Source organism: Sycon ciliatum, chromosome 6 (assembly GCF_964019385.1).
Source record: "Sycon ciliatum chromosome 6, ocSycCili1.1, whole genome shotgun sequence".
In the NCBI taxonomy this organism is placed as follows: domain Eukaryota; kingdom Metazoa; phylum Porifera; class Calcarea; order Leucosolenida; family Sycettidae; genus Sycon; species Sycon ciliatum.
In genome coordinates, this window is record NC_088648.1 from 33707411 (window position 1) to 33731929 (window position 24519).

The 24519-nt window shown below is 45.5% G+C and overlaps 1 protein-coding gene across 3 annotated transcripts; it reads left to right on the forward strand.

The window, feature by feature from the left end:
• Window positions 1–60: 60 nt before the first annotated feature.
• LOC135819939 (uncharacterized) lies at window positions 61–24310 on the forward strand. 3 transcript variants are annotated; one of them, XM_065333238.1, is made up of 9 exons: window positions 61–312; window positions 611–715; window positions 8241–8324; window positions 8852–9088; window positions 10123–10470; window positions 12556–12627; window positions 15644–15886; window positions 19012–19308; window positions 23918–24310. In XM_065333238.1, the coding sequence occupies exons 2-9, from the start codon at window positions 634–636 to the stop codon at window positions 24001–24003; spliced, it is 1449 nt and encodes a 482-aa protein (XP_065189310.1). In that variant the 5' UTR covers window positions 61–312; window positions 611–633; the 3' UTR covers window positions 24004–24310. The 3 variants fall into 3 exon arrangements, with proteins under 3 accessions (XP_065189310.1, XP_065189308.1, XP_065189309.1); XM_065333236.1 differs by having other exon boundaries at window positions 62–312; window positions 8238–8324; window positions 23918–24309; XM_065333237.1 differs by having other exon boundaries at window positions 62–312; window positions 615–715; window positions 8238–8324; window positions 23918–24309.
• Window positions 24311–24519: the final 209 nt, after the last annotated feature.

The following is a 24519-nucleotide window of genomic DNA, read 5'->3' on the forward strand; positions in this document are numbered from 1 at the left end:
ACTCAAGGTGTTTTGGTTTTTTCTGGAAACTTTCTTTTCTGTTTTATTATGATCCAGAACGCCGCCAGATTGCTAGAAAAAGAACGCTCTTGGGCGCGCGACTCGTAGATTACTGTACCTTTTTTTACAATACCTCAACACTCGTAGATCTACACCGGCCCGCGCGCGCGAGTGTTCCCGCGCGGCGGGCCAAGCATACCCAATGAAAATGCGGTTGAAATCGGTGCAACGCCAACGAAGGCCATTGAATTATTTCCGCAGTCTTGCTGTTCGGCTGAGCGGAGAGGATCGGAGATTTCTTCAAATCTGAAGGTGAGTGTGTGTCCTGCTTTCTCAATTTCACTCCACATTTTTATGAACTGAACTATGGCGAGTTGTATATTCTTGAACCCGGCTCTTCTTTCACGTCTCGCTTCGATCATGGATATGTGCCTTTTTTGTGCCTCCTGCCTTTGAGTGTGAGATGCTGTGTGTTGGATGCTATTGCTTAGCTGTCCTCTGAACGAATCATTCACCACTGTTCGCCGTGGCTTCTTGTCCGTGTTGCCGAGTTGATCGAGCGTGAGCACGCTCACATCCGTGTTCACGCTTTTGTCTTTTCTTCTCCTAGGAAGATTGACCCTGGAGATTGGGATGATGTCGTCGTCAAACTCCCCGGCAGCAGTGTGCGTACTGCTTGCATTCCTTGCTTCAGTCGGATATGTTCAAGCACAAAGTGAGTATTAATATCAGCGTGATTGCGTTTTCCACCCACCATAATGGGCATTTTGCCCCTAAGTACACGAGAGAGCTTGGAAGCTCCGGGCCCTACGCTATGCTTTTAGTCGAGCGAAAGCGACGCAAACTGAACTCTCTGCTCATTCTGCCAATAGTTTCTCTTGTAAAGACGCTGTACATGAGCTGAACTACTCTCGTCTAGTGGTTTGCAGTCGATACAAGCTGTTCTTGACCTGGTCTAAGCGTTTTCATATCCATCAAAATCCATCACATAGTTTTTGTTAACGGAGGAAGTTTTTTTGGACCCTGGCTAGCTAGCGCCGGACGTTACTGCACTATCGCCCTGCACGCATTCCCCCAATACACTTCGCATACATATATGCCAGGCCTCTACAGTCTCTCATTTCTTGGTGCTGACCGCGTTAGTGCTATACATCATGCTACTATACATACCTATTCTCTTGATGGTACGGGACGGATACGGGATAGCGCCAGGCGTGGCACAAACAAACAAACACGAAATTAAAGCTGTGTGGACCCTGGCTAGCGCCAGACTGTTACTGAAGTACAGTAGAGTCGCGCGCCCAAGAACGTTGTTTCCAAGGGGTTCCTGGGACGTTCTTATTTTTCAGCAATCTGGCTGCGTTCTTATAGCACGTTCTTAGAAACAATCCGTACTGGATCATAATTATGTATCCCACAAGCTGCATACTGACCAACCACCACAATCTCAATCCCTTGACAAGACATGCAGAATCCCTGGATTTCTCTCAAAATCCCTGGATGGCACAAAAACAAGTGAAAAAGAGCTTTTCCCGCCAAAAAACGTTCGACTCTGCAGCTGTGCGTACAGCACAGATCGACCCTAGGCTGTAGTACAGTTTGATCAGTCGGCGCCCGCCTGTCAATTTGTCAGTGCAGATCTTGCAGGCATGGTCAGGTCTTCAAAGTGCTGTGCACAGTTCGAAGTGCGAATGAGCACCGTACATGCCTTTGAAAAAAGTTCAAAAAACCGGGACATTCGGGCAGAAACCATGGAGTTTTCAGAGAAAATCCTGTATCAGACAAAACTTTGGTTTTTCCGGGAGTTTGCTTGAAATCCCCGGGACCCCGGGAGGAGTGTTGATTTTCCGGGATTCTCCCGGGAAAAACGGGAGGGTTGGCCAGTATGAAGCTGCCAGAAAACCAACACCGCCATTCTTAGCTTTAGGCTGTGGCGTTCTTAGAATTTCAGGCTGGACGTTCTTGGGCTCCACGTTCTTCAGCGCGCGACTCTACTGTAACGTCTTCTGCATAGCTACGGGAATTAAATAGAGTTACCCATATAGAAAAGCAGGGTTCTAGCCAGGGGGAGGGGGAGGAGGGGTCCCCCCTCCCCCCCTTACTCATTTGTCGATTTTTGTGTTTTTTAATGCTTTTTTATTGTCATTCAAAGACAATGCAAAATACAGTTTATAGCCTCTACCACGTGGTTCATAACATTTATCTGAGATGAAGTCGGGCAATAGTGTGCTTCTTGAAATTAATTTTTAAGAGACTACAGGACCCTCAAGAGAGCCACTCCCTCTTGGCAGGGTACAGCTAGTGGGACAGAATTTCAAGCTGACCGTCATTGCTTTTATGTTGCAACGGGCAATGCGCACAATTTTTTTCGCAGCTTTTCTGTGGTGCCGGGCCCTGACACAAACTACAATTTTTCTAGAAAGGAAAAGGACATGATTATGGATACGAGTTAAGAGGAACTCTCCATCACTGTAACTGGATACTATATACAGTCAGAAAGTGCAATAACTAGGCACAAAACTGACAAGAGTATTGAGACATTCGACGTCCTGACACCTAGCTTCAACACATCTCCGTGGCGCTAACCGACAGCCTTCCAACTTGGAAGGTTCGAGGTTATAGAAAGACCAAAGAGGGGAAGGCAAGCGCAACGAAAACGAGCAAAAGCTACAAGAATGTCGATTGTTACTGGACGATGACGAGACCAGTACGATATTTGACTAGTCCATCACAATGTCATGCTTGAGGAGTACTGTAGGAGTTTGGCTTTCGGCTTTTACAATTCGTTTTTGCAAAGCTTCCCCTTTTTTACTTAGGGGTCGTCCGTATCTTTCGAAAAATTAAAAAATCCGTCCTCGGGCAAAAAGGGGGTGGGTGGTCAAGGGCGCTGACGGAATTTAATTTTTCGATTTTTCATACTTTTATACTTATTTTCTTACTTCAGTGACTTTCACAGACTTGTTGCACTGACTGTGCTGGTACTGTAGGATCCATTGTCGCAAACACCAGTCTGATATACATGACTCTTCATTGCAGTTATAGGATGTGCATGGTCCGTCGGTAGACCTACTACTCACTGTACTTAGCTACTAGTACTTGACACAGGTGCAGTCAGTGAACATGGGGTCAGGAGTTCTTATTTTCAAGCTGGGCATCGGTAAAAAAACAAAAAATAATGCGAACAAAATTAATGGGGGTGGGTGGGTGGGTCAGAGACAATTTTGCACGAGGACGGTTTTTTGTAAGTTTTCGATAATTACGGACGACCCCTTATCTTTGATATTTATGACCCACCCAAGTTGGGTGGTGTGCTGCTTTGCTGCTTCGAATTGTAGTTAGACCGCTTTGTCAAATATCGTACTGGTTCCATCATCGTCCAGTATTAAACAATCGACATTCTTTGTTCCGTTGGGACTGTAGCTTTTGCTCGTTTTCGTTGCGCTTGCCTTCCCCTCTTTGGTCTTTCCATAACCTTGAACCTTCCAAGTTGGAAGGCTGTCGGTTAGCGCTACGGAGATGTGTTGACGCTAGGTGTCAGGACGTCGAATGTCTCAGTACTCTTGTCAGTTTTGTGCCTAGTCATTGCACTTTCTGACTTGGAAGGTTCGAGGTTATGGAAAGACCAAAGAGGGGAAGGCAAGCGCAACGAAAACGAGCAAAAGCTACAAGAATGTCGATTGTTACTGGACGATGACGAGACCAGTACGATATTTGACTAGTCCATCACAATGTCATGCTTGAGGAGTACTGCAGTGGCGGATCCAGGGGGGGTTCCGGGGGTTCCATGGAACCCCCTAAATTTTGCAAAGTGTGCGGCTGAGAAATATCGAAAAATATCATGTGTGCACAAAAGGACGTCCGTCTGATCACAGTCAGTGCAGTCACTGAGTCAAGGAGCACAGACTGTAAGGCAGTGCACTGCATGCGCGTGCGGTAGATCGATACTGTACGGATAGTACTTAGTAGTCTGTACTGTACTGGTGTTCACGTCCGTGATTTACAAACGGACACTGCAGAGTGGTTGTTTCCTTTTTGATCTTTCGAAACGATCCAAACTTACCTCCATTGGCGCTGTCATTCACTGCTCGTCAGGATGGGTGTGGTGTGGTCAGTATTCCTTGGACAACGGTTTTTTGCAGAAGAGAAAGGATGTTCCGAGTACTGACACTCTTCAACGAACTTCAAACCGTACACGTAGAGTTCAACCTCCTCAGAAGATGAGGGCTCCGACATCCAAGCAAAGTCAGTAATCTCTACCTGCTGCAGCATGCAGTAGTGACTAGTTGTTCCTCCGCAGGAACGGAGTGCTGCGCCAGCGATGTGTTTTAGATGACATTGAAAGGATTGTACCCCGTCGACACTGTTTCGCTGTTGTTGTTTCTGTCACTGCAGTGAAGCCGATGCTCTTGTCCTGTGACTATAGAGCATTTCGCATCGTAAAAATGCCAAAATTTTCCGAAAGTACAAATGGACAGGGAAATAATTAACTTAGTTGTCATTTCGGCATTCCTGGCTTTTAACGTACCCATGGCTTGCATATTCGATCTTTACAAGTAGTTGAATGGGTCTTCAATCCCTCACTGAACCTGTGTGCCAGTCGATTGCATACATGTATATGATTATGTGTCCGTACTAAAATTTACAATGTAGGGTAAGCAGCAGCATTTGGCCCTATATACAGGTTTTCCATCGTCCACCACACCACAACTGCGCTCCGACTCAGTCTCCAGCGATGGTGGTGTGCTGTACATGTGGCAACATGTCGAGGCCGGCTGGAGAGCGCAGTTGTGGTGTGGTCGATGATAATATTATGTCCGTAGTGTGTTTTAAAAGCATGCGATTCCACTAACACAGTCGGATTGTCGTTATTTTACAAGTGTCAACCGCACATCTGATTCCATAATATTTTGGCTGTTCAATTATTTTGGCTCAACCGGAACCCCCCTGTAGAGATCTCTGGATCCGCCCCTGTACTGTAGGAGTTTGGCTTTCGGCTTTTACAATTCGTTTTCGCAAAGCTTCCCCTTTTTTACTTAGGGGTCGTCCGTATTTTTCGAAAAATTAAAAAATCCGTCCTCAGGCAAAAAGGGGGTGGGTGGTCAAGGGCGCTGGCGGAATTTAATTTTTCGATTTTTCATACTTTTATACTTATTTTCTTACTTCAGTGACTTTCACACACTTGTTGCACTGACTGTGCTGGTACTGTAGGATCCATTGTCGCAAACACCAGTATGATATACATGACTCTTCATTGCAGTTGTAGGATGTGCATGGTCCGTCGGTACACCTACTACTCACTGTACTTAGCTACTAGTACTTGACACAGGTGCAGTCAGTGAACATGGGGTCAGGAGTTCTTATTTTCAAGCTGGGCATCGGTAAAAAAACAAAAAATAATGCGAACAAAATTAATGGGGGTGGGTGGGTGGGTCAGAGACAATTTTGCACGAGGACAGATTTCTTAATTTTTCGATAATTACGGACGACCCCTATCTTTGATATTTATGACCCACCCAAGTTGGATGGTGTGCTGCTTTGCTGCTTCGAATTGTAGTTAGACCGCTTTGGCTTAGGCAGCGCAGTTCTTTTCCGTTGAAATTGTTTCAGGAAAGCTGCAGTGACTGTTACTTCTTCACTAGAAGATGAAGATAATGTCAAAATGATTTTGTGTTGATCCAGTTTTTGATGATCCGTTGTACATGACCGGTACGCGTATACGACCACCTATGTTTCGTTGATGCAAATAAAAATGTGCAAAAAATATTCAATTTGAAACTCGGATGTTGAGCCATAAATAAATGTAAAATAGAAAAGGACATATGGATACGAGTTTAGAGCCTTCCCCTCTTTGGTCTTTTCCATAACCTTGAACCTTCCAAGTTGGAAGGCTGTCGGTTAGCGCTACGGAGATGTGTTAAAGTTAGGTGTCAGGACGTCGAATGTCTCAGTACTCTGTCAGTTTTGTGCCTAGTTATTGCACTTTCTGACTGTATATAGTATCATGTTACAGTGATGGAGAGTTACTCTAAACTCGTATCCATATGTCCTTTTCTATTTTACAAAAAATATTCAGCATACGATTTCAAGCATTTTGACTTACATATCAGTGCATGGGGCTGCATTTGGATAATAAGAAGTTCTGGATAATTCGAAGTTAGGGTCTGGCTATTTGAGATTCGAATTAAAGGGAGTCTACCTGTAGTATCCAGTTACAGTGATGGGGAGTTACTCGTATCCATAATTATGTCCTTTTCCTGTCTACATTTGTTTAAGGCTCAACATCCGAGTTTCAAATTACAATTTTTCTTTCTTTCTTTTTTCTACAAAAATCCACATATCTCCAGACACCGGGGCGAATGATGGAGTGTGGTGGTGGGGTCCATTAAGACGAGCCGACCAGAGGTCTCGGCTTCATAGCTCCATGGACGCACCAAAGTACGAGTGTCTTGCCGTTAAATCACGCCTGCAAGGAGCATTTGCAACGAAAAGTAGATGTAGCACCGAATGCGTTGGGAAATGTGCTCTTGGTAAAACGTTTGACCCAACGGAGGATGCAATGGGAGCCTATGCATAATCTTCCCACCGTTTTAGTTTTGCGGGTCAAGTCCACTTCAACCGGACACACTGTGATACCAGCAGCCATGCATAACAGCTCATGAACTGCGTACAGTCATACTCACACATGCACTACAGCTGGCTGGACCGGCCGAATATGGGACAAGTTGCCCGGCAAAAAGGTGCCATTGCCCCCATGGCTGAGTGTTTTTTTAATTCCTGTCCCTTGCGGCATTCAACTTCCGGAAAATGTTCTCGTGTTCACAATGGCCAGTGTCTACTTTATGTCATGTAGAAAAAATTGATGACAATACAGTCTCCGTTATAAAAACATGGCTTTATAATTGAGATCACATTTCGAAATGATGTATTTATAAGAAATAGAGGTGAAACAATTATACCGAGTACTCGAGTACTCGCTCGTTTTTTCCCCAAAATAATCGTACTCGGAATAAATCAGAGAACTCGTTCATACATGGTGCATGTCTTTACCACAGAAATCTGCAGTGTTCAGAGCAGCAGTCGGCAGATATTGATGTGCAGACTGTGTGGCGAACGCATTTTGTTCTCGAGTAGAGAGCCCAAATGACCCAACAACCAACATACCCGAGCGAAATGACTTCCGCTCGGTTCAATCAGGGTTGTATCATGTGATTTTAAAGCCCTTGGTGTTCAATTTTTAGGAGATGAAGAATTCTCGGATACTCAAATATTCGATCGGAGAAATTCAGAGTGCTCGCACTCGGGATCTCAGTGCCAACTTTCACCCCTAATAAGAATGAAAAGGCCCAATGAACTACAAACTAAGCTATGATGTCCACTAGCACCACCAGGTACTAAACAATCAGCTCAGGCGATAACATACCCACGACACTGACAGACGGAACTTGTAGTTCCTTGGTGCTTTTATTTTTTTAATTAATCCTTGGCTTTCCATCCGAGTCCATTCTTGCACAAATGATGTATTGATGTATTGTAAAATTTAAAAGAATACAGACAGTGGAGGAGAGAAAGAAAAAACTGACAGGGGAACTGAAATGTAAGAGAAGCGAGGGGGGGGGAGAGAGCTAGGGCAGAGCTGGATATCAATTGCTGCAGAATGCATTAGTGTTGCACTCTCTGCAGTAGCCGTATGAATAAACATTGGCAGGGTTATCATGAGTGCGCATTTGGTACTGTTCACAGCTTCATTTGTTCATACATTTTCCTCTTTATAAAATGAGAACCAGTAACTGGTCTATAGCCTAGTCACTATGATTATGGTCTTTCAGCGCATAATAGCCCCAGAGAGAAAAAATCTCCAAGCCTCTCCAAACCCTTCAAATACTTGCCAAATTTCTTCTGCTGAGTTTCGAAGTCTGACGAGAATGTTGAACAGTCTCTGCTGGGATGACAGCTACATCTTAGCTCAGTGCTTACAGCATTGCTGGCCTCAAGCGAAGGTCTCTGGTTCGAATCCTGCTGGTGACCGTCAATTTTTCTTCAGACTTTTTTCCCTTTTCCATTCCCTCAACTTGCGAAAACTTTGGTAAAAAGGAGAGGGACAAAATGTTACGAGTTATGACTAACTGTCCACCAACGTAACCAGACATGCAGTCACCGAGTGCGACAAAATGGGCACAAAACTATGAAAATGAAATTATGACTGTGAAAATGTCCTCTTTTTTTCTTTTCTGCAACAGCAGCAGCATACCCAGGGTGCAATCCTGGCTCACCAGCAGGACCCGCTTGTTTCTGTGAGGCGGGAAAGGTCCACTCTGAACAAGGATGTAAGTGCGCTGCACCGTCCGTGTGATTGTGATGCCAGGGGGGAGCTGCATGCCGAGATTTAAACACAAAAACAACACAAACAAACCCCAATGCCGCTACTGGGCGCCCGGGTGGAGTTGCAGACTAGGATAATGCGTAATGCCAAGAGTACATACCCCCAGAGTGTGCAATGCCTGATCCAGTTTTGCATAGGGTCTTGGTCGAGTGTAGTCGAATCTTCTGGTGTCATGCATACACTCGGGTTGTTCTTACTTTCAGTCCACTACCTGTGCTCTTGGAACAATTCGTACATGATCGCAAGCTACCACAAAACACCACCGCCGGTCTAAAGCTGTGAGGTGCTTGGCTTTTCAGGCTGGACATTTGGTGTTTCCCCTTCCCATCGTCCTGAGGCGTGAACACGTCTTCTTAGTACCATGTTTCTGCATGTGTGTGAATGTATGTGTGTGTGTGTGTGTCTGGCTGCCTGCAACTGTGTGTGTGTATGTGTGTGTGTATGTGCATGCGAATCCCATCAACGCAACAGGTATCGATTTCGCAGTCGCCGCCATAGCAGGGGGTATTGGGTCCGGCACCAGTGTCAACATCGATGTATACACATTCGCACAAGTGACGACCAGAACTGCTCTGCTCGGCCAGACGCTAGATTCAAAGCTGAGTCTGAAGACGTCGCTCACAGGATCTGTGAACGCTGTTACGGTGATCTGGGCAGGAGCGGACACGAACAGATTGGGTCGACCATTGCTTGTACTATCCGCTGGATGTAAGTTTTAACCGTGTGTGTGCCATGATGTAAAGATGGCTATGCGCCCAGTGAACTACTGGAATTTAATTTAATTTAGATGCTCAATATTTTCGGTATGGGGGCAAAAGGCCAGGTTAGGTGAGAACACATTTTATGTGCAGAAAAGCAGTTCCTTATTGGATTATGAATGTTAGTGTTTGTACGGTGTATTGATTATTTAGGTACGAAACCTATGCACCGAAAGTACCGAAAATATAAGTACACTGAAAATTTGTTACAGCGGTGTGCTGTTGGTATAGCAGCAGCACAGTCATGCCATCCGAGAAGAAGTGCCGCAACTGCTGTGCTCGCGCTTCAATTGCATTAGGCACGCGGCAACGCCTAAAGATTGCATTGCGAGGGCGAGACTAGCACGGATTCCGCTGATTCTGTTTCCGCAGTTGCTGCTGTACGTGTACTTGGATCTATAGTGCTGGCAACTGAAATCCGACCCCCTGGGCGGATTTCAGTTGCCAGCACTATAGATGCTGTATTGCGTTTGCTCAGCCTGCCATCCCTCATCCCCTTCCAACTCAGACCGGCACATGTGTTGGTCTGCTCCGTGTAGTCCTTTGCGCATTCTTGCAACCAAGGTTGGTTGGGGACGGGGCGTAAAATTGCTTCACTGCATGGATCGATCATCCATCAAGGCGTTCTTAGGGTTCCCTGTAAGAAGGCGATTACGCCTGTTGGGAATTCCCTAGTAAAATAAGAATAAAAATACAATAATTGCATAGCATGCTGTGAAAACTCAACACTGTGAACAGTGCAAGCCGCAAAAACTGCGTTTCCACCATTGTATTGAATGTAGGACATCATGTCATGCCCGTCTTGTTTCTCCACCTCCAGTTGCTAACCTAAACCTTAGCCGTAGGCAACTTGACATTTTTCCCACGTCTGCAGGCATCACATGTTTCTTTTGTGTGTGTGTGTGTGTGTGTGTGTGTGTGTGTGTGTGTGTGTGTGTGTGTGTGTGTGTGTGTGTGTGTGTGTGTGTGTGTGTAAAACTGTAGCGATAAGCTCCTTTCTGAGCACACTCATACTGGCTGACTGGCGCAACGTGATTCGCATCTCTCCTGGCAACACCAGCAACACGTCCACGCTGGCGATTTCCCTCGACTTCATTCCAGGACAGCCAGTGCCACCGGGTCTGAAAATTGAACAGCGCCTATACAGCGAGGACTGCTACACACTGACCACCCTGCCCGCGACTTGTACCTATGCGGAGTTCAAGACAGGCTCATCGCTTGCCTTTGGTGACTATGAGTTCTTCGCTTCCGTCGAGGCAGGCGGACTTGTTATCCCGCTTACTGTCCCCTTCCGTGTCATTGTTCAAGCCTGGAATGCCAGAATCAGCCAGCGTAAGTTCTCACTGTTTGTATGTGTGCATGTGTTTGTGTGTGTGTGTGTGTGTGTGTGTGTGTGTGCATGTGTGTATGTGCATGTGTGTATATATGTGTGCATGTGTGTGTGTGGCCCTTAGTGAAGTCATTCATATTTTAGAGTCCATCCGCAGGTTTTGGAGTTGTTCACCGCTGGGCGACTCGATAACCAGTTGAGGCACACACTGTCTTTATAATTACAATCGAGTGCACGAGGGTTCGGTTTGCGGTTGCAAAGGTACACTCGCGAGAAATCTCACTCCCCTTCGCTTGCTTTGCAGACACTGGCCCTGATTCAAATGCTCTTTTCGTTTCTGCACAATGCCAGTACTCAGCATAGCCGTAGCTGGTCCTCCTTTTACAGCGGTGCACGGGTGCATGTGTGCAGGATTGCTGCTGCATGTCATTCATTCATACTGGTGTGCATGCTGAACCTTGGCTGAATTCTTTAGGGGTGCCCTATGTGAGCTATGTCCCTGCTCAATGTCTAGGCTTTATGAAAATGGGAGCCGGGCTCCTGGCTCCTGTCCACAGAAATAGGCACACCTTTGTTTACTGGCAGGACCGCCTAGCGGAATGTAGCAGTGAGCGTGTGCATAGAGTGTCCTCCGCTTGCTGCACATGACACTACCGTAAAGTTCCGTTGATCCGCCCTCCCACGCCATGTCGCTTCCCTGCTGGGTTTTCAGCAGGGGCGGGAATTAGATCAAGGCTGGCACGTGCAGTACGATGTACAATAACGTAGAAGTTCAGACTCGTTGTGCTGGAAATACCTAAGTATATAATTATTAACCCTTTCCATGCTGGCCCCTTTTACTCCAGCAAACTGCCTTTCCAGCGCACTGACTCTCCTGGTGTCGGTTTCGCGCACATGTCCGAACGAATGTTTCTCTCAATTCAGTTTACCTTGATGGATTTTCATCATCCTGGGCTTGTTGGAAAGATCAGGACCAAGCAAATCCATCCTGGTAGCTCTCAACTCAATATGCACAGTGGTGCAGCTTCTACGTCCTCTTGAAGTTACCTCACAATGCCTTGGGAAGGCACAGGAACTCGATCTCACATTCTTTTTCAGTTTCTTGCTCCAGGTCAGCCGATTTTCACGATTCAAACTGTGCTGCAAAGCTAAGATTCACTTCCATTACGCATGCGCCGTGCCAAAGGGAAATCCCCTGGCACGCAACAAAAAACTGCGAATGCATGAACAAAAAGATTCACGATCCCTCAGTGCCGTGAATTTCGTGTTCACACCGTCGCCGCTCCTTCAATCTTTCTCCTATCGCAAAGAACTTTATATCTCTGGAAAGCTGAGCTCAATACCTTTCCAAAGGTGTATCGTTTGTCGCGATAGACCTATTTTTGACGGAGTTACAAAAGTTTGTACACTGATCTATGCACTGCGATGTACTGCGCAAATCTCATGACGTGTATAGACGTCATTAGTCGTTTGGCATACAGCGCGCATGACGTCTATAGACGTCATTAGCACGGAAAGCGTTAAAGTCATATAAACAAGTTGCGGCTTTGATACATGAATTTACGGTACAGTCGACCTACCCTTATAACGATATTTCCGTCACACCAAGAAATATTGTTATAAGGGTAATATTGTTATAGGGGTAACTGGTTCATTTCATACGCATACGTCATAATGCATGAATTCTGTTCATTTTTTACACTCTTCATAGCATAAAAAACTGACGTACATGCTCATTATGGGCACAGCAAGGTGCCCACTGGTGCCCCCACTGCATTTCGTCATGTCCCAGCGACTTATCAAGTGAAGCTTGCCCTACTTGGATAGTGGGCTCTACATGTTGCTTGCTAGATATTGTTATAAAATGGAAAATGTCGATTGGTCAGCCCATTTTATATCGTTATAGGGGTAATATCGTTATAACAATATTGTTATAGAGGTAAGGCACTGTATACACATGTCAATGGAGTGATTTGGTTTGGCAGAAAAATATCGTTATAAGGGTAATATCGTTATAGAGGTTATCGTTATAAGGGTAGGTCGACTGTATATCTGTGTGTGTGTGTGTTTGTTTGCTCCCCTTTCAGCCCAATGCCTCGGCCTTTCTGTTCATTCTTGCTACTGTACCACTGGCTATGCATTTCTACGTGACGGCTCATGTGAGTATTGGAGCCTACATGTAGTCTGGGTCTATCTGGCCTTGTAATAGAGAGGTTAAGATGCACGTTATTCCCGTAGCTATGCAAAAAAAACGCTAGCCAGGGTCCACACAGCTTTAATTCCGTGTTTGTGTGTCGGCATGCCTGGCGCTGTCCCGTGCCGTACCGTCAAAGACAGCTGGCCGCTAATTCAAATAAGGCTTTCAAATGCAAGATCATAACAAGAAGAAACTTGGAAGAACGTGTATCGGGGGAATGCATGCAGGGCGATAGTGGGGGTTCTAATCCTAGGTTAAAAATATGTCTTGAAAAAATAGGAGAACTGAAAATTTTATAACATCCCTACGCTTTTTTTGCCTAGGTCATCAAGGTGGTAGACGGTGTCGTATTACCCTCGAATGCTCAGGGCCCTACGCTATTCTTTTTTGCCTAGCTCGTCATGCTCGTCATTCCAACTTGCTGTTGACACAGTAACACTTACCAGGAACAGATGTAAAATGACCTGTTGCCACCGAAATTTCTGAAATTACAGTACTTGATGACGTCAGTGATATATGATGACGTCAGTGATCTAGAGCCTGCCAGTTACTGTAAACTGTCTATTATTCGCGACGGATTTATTTTCACGAGAAGACAGTAGCGCGAATATTAACCAGCGTGAAATCAAGCTTCAAGAGTAGGTGTATGGAGGTGGCCCTGGTGCTTCTCAAACTTTTGCCATCGCAAGCTCGCTGGTTCTAAGAAATCGCGAAAATTTAGTGATGCGAACATTGGTCGATTTACAGTACTTTCTACTGTACAAACTAACATACACTGACCATGAGCATTTTACAAAGCAGCGTCCACCACCGACATTGATCTGATGACGCTTGCTTTTTACGAGGTCCAGCAATGGCTGGAGCCCAACGGTTGTCAAGTCGCAAGAGAGACAGCTACTATGCATATTTTATGTGAAGTTCCCGAGTAGAAAGAGGCAGCTGAAGTTGGTTCCAGTCTATTTTATGATCGATGATTCCGTTAGCTAAAGAGGAGTGGTTCGATGCACTTTGGTAGCTGATGGGTATGGGGAACGCGGATCATGTGGCCCAGTATCAGCGAGAATCGACCTTCGGGTGAAAATCATTTTTTTCAGAATAAGTCATTTTCTGCAACAGCAAAAAATCTTGCTTTGCGCTCTGCACATTCAAACAAAAAATGACGGCAACAGAGGTAGACGAACTGAAACGCCCTGGATCAACTCGAGTCGGGACGAAAGAGCGCTGCCGCTAGTGACATGATCTGAATTTCCCTAGGCTCCCACACTGGACTGCGTGGTGAACACCAAACCCCTTGGACGGGGAAAGAGCTGAACATTGATTGATGAGCTACGAACTCTCTGCGCTCAGTGCTGGAATCATGGCGCACTGACGCGCATGCAGCCAGTTCCCACAGAGCTCAATTTCACAGAGGTGCGGCAGTGATGGACTACCTTTAAATCAAGTGTGAGATGAAGTGTGGGGTGTTAGAATGTTGTGCCTGTGTCGTATCCCCTGTGGGATGCACAGACTTGGACTCCAGGTGTAGTTGTAGCCACCCTCCCTCCTGTTCTGCACTCTGTGGATTTTCAGCAGACTTGGGATGGCATTCAAACAGTTTTCACTGGTATGCAGTGATAGGAGGATCAAGGCCATCCATGCTCTATGCCAGAGGTTCCCCAAGCGTTGTTTTACAACAAAAACTGGATGGATGGTTTATTACACTGTCTATTTTTTATTTATTTCACTGTAACACATAGTATTCCGATGTGGAAAACACTGTGATAAATTGTTGTATTTCCTGACATGTACCCATACTTGTTTGAGAAGCTTCTGGGTCATCAATATTGCTTTGTTCCGTCTAATATTTTGCCATGCGATCACTAAATACCTATAGATGACAACAGCAGAAAAAGTCATTTTGTGAAAAATCACCCTAAGGTCCATTTCCGCAGATACTGGGCCATGTGGTGTTTCGCTTGATTTCCACGAACTTGTAGGCAGTGTGCATTGGTCGCCCAATTATGGTTGCCTCCAACATGCTCATGATGTTTGCCAATCTCAGACATTGATTATCATTGCTGATAATGCTGATAACAGGCTTTCTTGGCCCTGGTGTGTTCAGGGAGAGGTATGAACGTGCCAACAGCGGCGTCGCAGTGCAAACCACTCCTTAGAGTTATTAATTATTTAGAGCGAAACCTCCCTATTTGGTCACTCTCTGGTGCTTTCATTGTCTGGAAATGTTGCTGTAGGAGGGCTGGAAAACTCTTTACTGAACTGTCACTGCACTGTATGTGTATATATGCCTGTGGATGAGTATGTGTACACGTGTCTGTGTGTGTATGTGTGTCTGTACGCATGCCTGTCTGTCTGTCTGTGTATACCTGTGTGTATGTATGTGTGTACCTGTGCCTGAGAGTGCGTGCATGTGTGTGTGTACGTACGTCTGTGTGTGAGGCTGCGTTTACACGGAGACGAAACGAAACGGAACGAAAACGGGCTGGCCTCGAATCGTTTTCAAACCGTTTACACGAGTACGGCAAATCGTTTTGAACCGTTTACACGAAAACGGAAAATGGGCGATCAGGCTAGAGTTAGCACGTGCTGGCATTGCGCAAGGGCGGGAAGTAACATGTTAGTTGGAGTTGGTACGTGCTGGTGGTTCCAAAGGTCAGGTATTTCCCGCGAAATATAGTCCCGCGCGGAATGGTTTCCATGACCGCGCTCTGTTTCCAATCGTTTTCACTGTTTTCACCGTTTACACAAGAACGAAAACGTTTTGAAAACGTTTTGAAAACGTTTCAAAACACTTTGAAGTGCGTTTCCATTTCGTTCCGTTTAGGTATCGTTTTCGGGCGTTGTCGTGTAAACGATAGTAGTAAACGCAACGATTTCGTTCCGTTTAGGTCCTACTTCGTTGTCGTGTAAACGGAAATCGTTTTCAATCGTTGTCGTGTTAACGCAGCCTGAGTGTGTTTGTGCTGATCTTCTCTTGACAGGTGCCCCCGCAGGCAAGGTCCTAATTGACGAAGGCCATGCCACCGCAGGTCAAGAGATGGAGGTGCAGGTGTTCAACTTCAGTGGGATTGCACCACCCACCGGCTCTGCCAAGAGGAGTGTCACCGTCACTAACAACCTCACGCTCCCAGAGCTTGCCTTCTCTCTGTTCGGTCACGTTATCATTGGCAACAGCGGACAATCCGTTGTGGCCTCCTTCGCCGATATGCAGGTCCGCCAGCTGGGTAAGGAACACTGTAAGAATCTGTCTCAAGGCGACCATTCGCATAAGGCGACCGTCTGTCCTACAGTCCGTTTCAAAAAGATTTGCAATCCTGGCGATCGCCCACGGAGTTTGGCGTCTTACCGTATGAGCACTCGATCGCTGCCTGGAAAAACTCATTGTGAACTCGAAGAAATATTCCGCGCGAAAGTAGGAAAAATGACTACTCGACTCACTCACGTTGATACAGTCATGGACGTCCTAGTCTGGTTTACAACAAACGAGTTCTTACTCGTATCGATAATGGAGTCAGAGAGGACATGTCGAAACGAAAGTGTTGTAAATGTTGACGAGCTGCATGGGTCCCAATTCGTTTTGTGACCAAAATATTAGTTTCTTTGAGCTGCGATGCAATTTACTCACCGTGTGACTAAAACGACATCGACACGGACTCATTCCCAACGCCATGATTTGGCAAAGCTATCCGTGTGACTTCGACGTCATTTTGAGAAAAGCAGACGCTTGTGAACGCTGATCGAAGACAGCGTTGACTGCTAAATTCAAATAAATTGGCGATCTTGAAATACTAAAATAAATCTCAAAAAGCTACAGTGTGATGACTTCCATATAATTCACTCACACCATTGCAGTGTTGTGGGTGTGTTCACATGGCGTGAGCCAGTCAAGTGTCAGTCAGTTCGGCAGGAAGCGCGAGCTCCAACAACAAGTCGTTTGGTGCAGCCATCTTCTTTGTCTTGTACCAGCTTGATCACCAAAACAATGACAGATCTTATACAGTCAGCTTGTCAGTTTTGTGCCATTTTGTCACAATGTGCAATAAAACGATGAAAATATGAAGAAATCGTGTAGATTTGAAACTCGGGTATTGAGCCAATAATAAAAGTAGAAAGGAAAAGGACATATGGAAACGAGTTATGAGTAACTATCCACCACTGTAACTAGATACTATATACAGTCAGAAAGTGCAACAACTATAGTCTGTTTCAAAAAGACTAGCAATCAGGTTTTGGTCTTAAAAAGTATGAAGATCAGGAAAATTGGACAACGAAGTACATAAAAGGGCTGGTTAGGGCACGGCAAATTGTTCTGTGAAGGTTTCGGAACAATTGGACCAGCCGTTAAGGAGTTAAAATTTCGGCCAGATTTCCGGCCTTTTCCCATGGTTTACAATTTGCCCTGGAAGCCAGTATCGATTTTTCTATCAAAACCCACGATTTATCTTTTCCTTTCTGGCCTTGTGGTTATGGATGCTGTCTGCTGACCATGAAGTTGTGAGTTAAAACCCCAACCTATCTTCAACTCACACTTTTTTTCATTGTTTTTTGTGATCAAGCAGACTTGTTGTTGTTCACGGTTGTTGTTGTTGGAGCTCCCGCTTCCTCCCTGACTGACACTTGACTGGCTCACGCCATGTGAACACACCCACAGCACTGAAACGGTGTGAGTGAATACGGAAGTCATTGCGCTGTAGCTACGTGTTGAATACATTGGCACATCGATCGATCGATTTCTTTTTGAGAATTACTGTAGTATTTCAAGATCGCCAATTTATTTGAATTTAGAAGTCAACGCCGTCTTCTAACAGCTTCCACAGGCGTCTGCTTTTCTCAAAATGTTGTTGAAGTCATACGGATAGCTTCGCCAAGTCATGGCCTTGGGAATGAGTCTGTGTCGATGTCTTTTTCGTCACATGGTGAGAGTAAATTGCATCGCAGCTCAAAGAAACTATTTGGTCACAAAACATAGTGGGACCCATGCCGCTCGTCAGCCTCGGCATTTACTACACTTTCGACATGTCCTCTCTGACTCCATAATTGATACGAGGAAGAACTCGTTTGTTGTGAACCAGACGTATACGCGTACACGACTGTACCGACATTGACCTGAGTGAGTTGTCATTTTTCATGCTTTCGTGCGGAATATTTCTTCGAGTTCACAGTGAGTTTTTCCAGGCAGCGCTCGAGCGCTCATACGGTAAGACGGCAAACTCCCCGGGCGATCACCAGGATTGCTTATCTTTTGAAACTGACTGTAGGCATAAAACTGACAGAGTACTGAGACATTCGATGTCCTGACACCTAGCTTCAACACATCTCCGTAGCGCTAACCGACAGCCTTCCATTGTTACTGGACGATGACGAGACCAGTAGGCGATTTGACAAAGCGGTCTAACTACAATTCGAAGCCTACTGGTCTCGTCATCGTCCACAAACAATCGACATTCTTTGTTCCGTTGGACTGTAGCTTGTGCTCGTTTTCGTTGCGCTTGCCTTCCCCTCTTTGGTCTTTCCATAACCTTGAACCTTCCAAGTTGGAAGGCTGTCGGTTAGCGCTACGGAGATGTGTTGAAGCTAGGTGTCAGGACGTCGAATGTCTCAGTACTCTGTCAGTTTTGTGCCTAGTTGTTGCACTTTCTGACTGTATATAGTATCTAGTTACAGTGGTGGATAGTTACTCATACCTCGTTTCCGTATGTCCTTTTCCTTTCTACTTAAATAGTGTAGAGAAAAATATTTTTAATTGCACATTGTCTCCACCGTTTTACATTGAATGAATAAAGTGTACACAAATGTCGTTTCAGATTGTCTTATTGATTGCGCTTATCAAGTTATTGTCCCCTCATTGGTCTAAGAGAAAGATGCAAATGGGGAGAGCCTCAAGAACAAATTGACTGTCACCACCAGAACTCACTGTTTGAGACCAGTGATACTATAACTAGTGAGCTAGTATTGTTACCGTATTCACGCGGATACAAGCGCACCGGCCTATATCCGGATATAAGCGCAACCCTCACATATAAGCGCATGGGCTTGTAACTGAACAGAATTCACATTTCTGGTATCACTGTACCGGTAATGACAAAACTCATTCTGGAATTACGATGTACTGAGAGGTGTTATCGCAGGGACAGCATCAAAGAAATGCTCTAAAACGATCCGGATATGAGCGCACCCTGATATATAAATGCATGGGATTCGCTACCGTACTTCCCCACATACCGGATGTTTGATGCTTTGGGGTCAGAATGCTGTCCTTGCCTGTGATGTTATGAGCATTTGCATGGTTGTATGATAGTTGTGCTGGTTGTTTGTATGTGTGTGTGTCTGTGTGTGTGTCCACGTGCAGTCGCACACTTCGCCCATGTCGGCTATCAGAACTCGTCAGCTTTCATCACGGAGAGCTCGCCTGGTATAGTGACCGTGCAGACGTCCGCCGTCTTCAACGCGTCCCAGTACCGTCCTTACAGTGCTAACTGCTACAGTGCAACAACAACAATGGGCGCCGGGGGCAGCGGCCAGTGTGCTTGGCTCAACTTGAACTCCACCGCTCAGGCACTGGCTGGTGGTGACTACGAGTTGCTGCTCTCCCAGACACTACCGGCTCTCAACATGTCCTCCTATCTCCTGCCACCTTTCCCATTCTGTAAGTAACTGTCAACTGCCTAACACCGTAAAGTCTTGTATAAAAGCCGCGGCTTCTATGACTTTCTTGGTGAAATTTTGCAGGCTTCTGTACAAGACGGGTATTAATTTTAATGTATGTCAACAATAAAACCAGGCTTATGTGTGATTTGATGGGCCCAAAATTGCGGCTTCTATTCGAGGGCGGCTTCTATCCAAGTGCGGCTTTTATAAAAGACTTTACGGTATTGGCGGTGGATTGATGGTCCCTATTTTCCCGAGAAGAGCGTAACATGAATATTAACCAGCATGAAATCAAACTTCAACCGTGGGCGTATGTAGGTGGCCCCAGTGCTTCGCAAACTCGCTGGTTCTACAGTCCATTTCAAAACTATAGACGCGTAGGGTTTTTGAAATATTTCAAATTTGCCTGGAACTTTTTGAGACTAGTTTTTGGAATATTGCTCAGGTCCGCTCCACAATTACTCTCATATAGTTTCTAAACGATTGGATAACAGACGCCCAATTTGGAAAAAATTATGCACAAAGTGATCACAGATTATATGTGGTATAGATGCTGGCATAACGGTTTTTGCCTTGGTACGCGTTCATAGTTTTGAAATGGACTGTATTAAAACTCGGACTCGGATGGAGAGTTACTCTTAACTCGTATCCATATTGTCTTTTTCCTTTCTACATTTATTTATTATATAAAATTTATTGACGCGAAAATTGGGCGGTTTACAATACACTGCAACGTTCGCGGGAATGTGATGTGTTTGCGACCGTAACCTAGGCAATGGCTTCAAGTTTCGTACTCCGGAACATTTCACTACTCGAAAACGACGTATAAAAAATCCGCATCGCCTCTACGGATTTTGGCACGAAAAATTGTACTCGGAACCTCTCTATTGTTCTTTCTTCTCAGTTTCAAAAACATTAGCAATCCTGGCGATCGCCCGGGGAGTTTTGCCGTCTTACAGTATGCGCGCTCAAGAGCTGGCTGGAAAACTCACTGTGAACTCGAAGAAATAATCTGCGCGAAAGCAGGAAAAATGACAAATCACTCGCGTTGATATATTTACATGTACGTCTGGTTTACAACAAACGAGTTCTTCCTCGTATCGATATGGAGTCAGAGAGGACATGTCGAAAGTGTTGTAAATGTTGACGAGCGGGATGGGTCCCAATTCGTTTCGTGCCCAATTTCTTTGAGCTGCGATGGAATTATTTCCTCTCACGATGTGACGAAAACGACATCGACACAGACTCATTCTCAAGGCCATGACTTGGCAAGCTATCCGTGTGACTTCGACAACATTTTGGGAAAAGCAGACACCTGTGAAAGCTAATAGAATACGGCGTTGACGAATAAATTGGCGATCTTGAAATACTAAAATAATTCTCAAAAAGAAACCCATCGTCGGGTCGATGTGCCATTGTATTCAACAACTCGTAGCTACAGCGCAATGACTTCCGTGTTCACTAACACCTTGTCAGTGTTGTGGGTGTGTTCACGTGGCGTGAACCAGTCAAGTGTCAGTAAATTTCGCGAGCTCCAACAACAAGTCAGCCACCTTTTTTGGCTTGTACTTTTTTTGTAGATCTACCAGCGTGATCACCAAAACAATGAAAAATAAGTTTGACTTAAAGATAGTTTGGGATTTGAACTCACAACTTCATGGTCAGCAGACAGCATTCATAACCACAAGGCCAAAAAGGAAAGGATAAATCGTGGGTTTGATAAAAAAAATCGATGCTGGCTTCCAGTTCAAATTGTAAACCATGGGAAAAGGCCGGAAACCTGGCCGAAATTCTAACTCGTTAAAGGCTGGTCCTATTGTTCTGAAGCCTTCACAGACAATTTGCCGTGTCCGAACAAGCCATTCTATATACTGTACTTTGTTGTCCAAATTTCATCCTTTTAAACCTGATTGCTAATCTTTTTGAAATGGACTACAGTCTGTTTCAAAAAGATTTATGATGTATTCATGTAATGAATTCAGTTTAGCGTAGGCGCACATCTCGCAACTACGTATCTGCTGCGCAACAGCGCCCTCTACGGTTCTGGCCGCGGCACTTGTTTAGCGCGCCTTGCCGCGACCGGCAAGACCGCCTGCTGTGCATCACATTAATTTATGCGTACGCCATCACAATAATTAATTCAGTTTTGATCGGGTCCGAGTCCGCAACGTGGCACATCTCCTTGCCATTCTCAGTTTTGAGTCTTCTCTGCTTTGGCTCATGCCCGACTTGCATCCTGCTGCCTTTGTCTTTTGCTGACCCACCATCCCACCACTAACCATTAATACTACATTGCATCATTCCTACTTCAAGTACAATAAACCTGGTGGCGAGTCACTCATAACTGGTCTGCCTTTCTATTGCGGCATTATGGCCTTATGGTCCTGCCTTTCCATTGCGGCAATCACAGCCTCCGGGCTTCTGCCTTCCTGCGGCAATCACAGCCTCCGGGCTTCTGCCTTTCTGCGGCACTCGCAGCCTCACGGGCTCGTGCCTACCTTGCGGCAAAGACCAACCAGTTCCTCGTCACCAGTACTTACCCAACACAACCTAGCCTTATTCGTGTGGTGTATGCCTGTCTGCATGTCGTCTGTGTGCGCGGAATGCTAATGATGTATGCCTGCCTGCATGCCGTCTGCGTGCGCGGAATGCTAACTCAGGTTTGGGTCTTAAAAAGTATGAAGATAAGGGAAATTTGGACAACAAAGTACATAGAATGGCTTGTTAGGACACGGCAAATTGTTCTGTGAAGGTTTCGGAACAATTGGACCAACCGTTAAGGAGGTAGAATTTCGGCCAGGTTTCCGGCCTTTTCCCATGGTTTACAATTTGCCCAGGAAGCCAGTATCGATTTTTTATAGTGGTGAAACGAATGTCGATGCGTACGAACTTGAAAATTTCAAACTCGTCTGAGCAAGTGGTGTGCACGTATATCGAAGCAATCTTCATTTCCTCTAGTGGTGAAACGAATGTCAAAACCTACTAGTCGAATATTCTTCAGCTTAACGAACGAATGAACGAATATTCTTTTGGTAACACAGATGACATCACATGCCCTCCTCTCAGTCATTTGATCGATATTGTCAATACTAATATAGGTATGACAAACGGTAGTGCCACATAAAATATACTGCCACATAAGGCTACTTCGAAGTTCATAAATGTTATGTGCAACATTTGCAGTCCAGTATGGACATACATGTGCATGTATGCAGTACAAAGTCACAGGCAGGCTGTACGCACTGCACTGTACCGTGTTCGGCGTCCATGTATGTACAGGCACTGCATTCGAAGTGACGTAACGAATACTCGAATGTGACTTAACGAATATTGGAATATGACAAACCGAACGAATGTTCGAATATTCGAATATTCGTTTCACCACTAATTTTTTATCAAACCCACGATTTATTCTTTCCTTTTTGGCCTTGTGGTTGTGAATGCTGTCTGCTGACCATGAAGTTGTGAGTTCAAATCCCAACCTATCCTCAAGTCAAACTTTTTTTCATTGTTTTGGTGATCAAGCTGGTGTACAAGACAAAGAAGATGGCTGCACCAAACGACTTGTTGTTGGAGCTCGCGCTTCCTGCCGAACTGACTGAAACTTGACTGGCTCACGCCATGTGAACACACCCAGTGCCACAACACTGCAATGGTTTGAGTGAATTATAATGGAAGTCATCGCGCTGTAGCTTTTTGAGAATTATTTTATCATTTCAAGATCGCCAATTTATTTGAATTTTATAGCAGTCAACGCTGTCTTCTATCAGCGTTCACAAGCGTCTGCTTTTTGTCGTCGAAGTCACACGGATAGCTTTGCCAAGTCATGGCCTTGGGAATGAGTCCGTGTCGATGTCGTAAATTGCATCGCAGCTCAAAGAATCTATTTTGGTCACAAAACGAATTGGGACCCATGCCGCTCGTCAACATTTACAACACTTTCGTTTCGACATGTCCTCTCTGACTCATTATCGATACGAGGAAGAACTCGTTTGTTGTAAACCAGACTAGGACGTCCATGACTGTATCAACGTGAGTGAGTTGTTATTTTTTCCTGCTTTCGCGCGGAATATTTCTTCAAGTTCACAGTGAGTTCTTCCAGGCAGCGCTCCAGTGCTCATACGGTAAGACGCCAAACTCCGCGGGCGATCGCCAGGATTGCAAATCTTTTTGAAACGGACTGTAGTTGAAATGCGTACTGAGGTTCCTGTGCCATTTCTGTTCGAATAGCGCCGGGGTGCCACAGAAAAGAAAAAAAATTCGACAGGTTCGCGTACCGGGCAGGTCAAGAACAAGGAGTCGTACAACTCCCTGGTCAAGAACCACCTTTCCGCTTCCGTGGGACGCCACCACCCCATGGTCAGGCGTCAGATGCGGCTCCCAGACGGTGGGGGAGGATAGATCAGATCCACCAACCAGAGGCCAAAGGCCTAAATCCCATTTGCCACAGAGCATAGGAAAAAATCCTCTACGTGTGGGATCTGGGGGTGTGTGTGTGCATGTGTGTGCGTGCTTGTGTGTGTGTGCATATGTGTGTGTGCATGGGGGGGGGGGGGTGTATGTGTGTGCGTTTGTGTGGGCATGTGTCTTCTTGTTGTCTTCCACAGCTGTCCGTGCTTCCTCATCCGCCGCTAGTGTTCTTCCGTCAGCCTTCCTCATGTTGGCCGTTGCCATGGGAGTCCTGGTCTTCTAGTTGCCGAGGCATTGCTTTTTTAATTCAAAATTTTTTATCCCGAAATACTGGTTATCAGAGTTGTTGCCATTATTACTAATCTGTTATTCTCCTTACCCCGAGACTAGTGGTGTCTTGGCCTTTAACCTCAAGCATTTGAGGCACCCTGGGTATGCCTTCTTAATCAAGGTGATCGTCCACTTTCTCCGTTTGCTGCAAGTGTTAGACATATTTTTGAGTGAGCATCACATACCGTTGTAAAACTTGATACGCAGTCACGATCTACTGGCCTGCACTATGCTACTGTGACCTCTTTTCCATGGGCTGGATTTGTGTGTGTGTGTATGTATGTGCATGTGCCAGCTAGTTCGGTTGGTGGGTACACTTATGCCAGACAGTGTTGGGCCTGTTGCCAACGGGCTCGGCTGCTTGAAGGTGTATTGTTGTACCTACCACCTTTGTTGGTTTCAGGGTTCATATACTTTCTATTTGAAGTATACATACCTGTTAACCATGGACTGCTTCTGGCTAGATTAA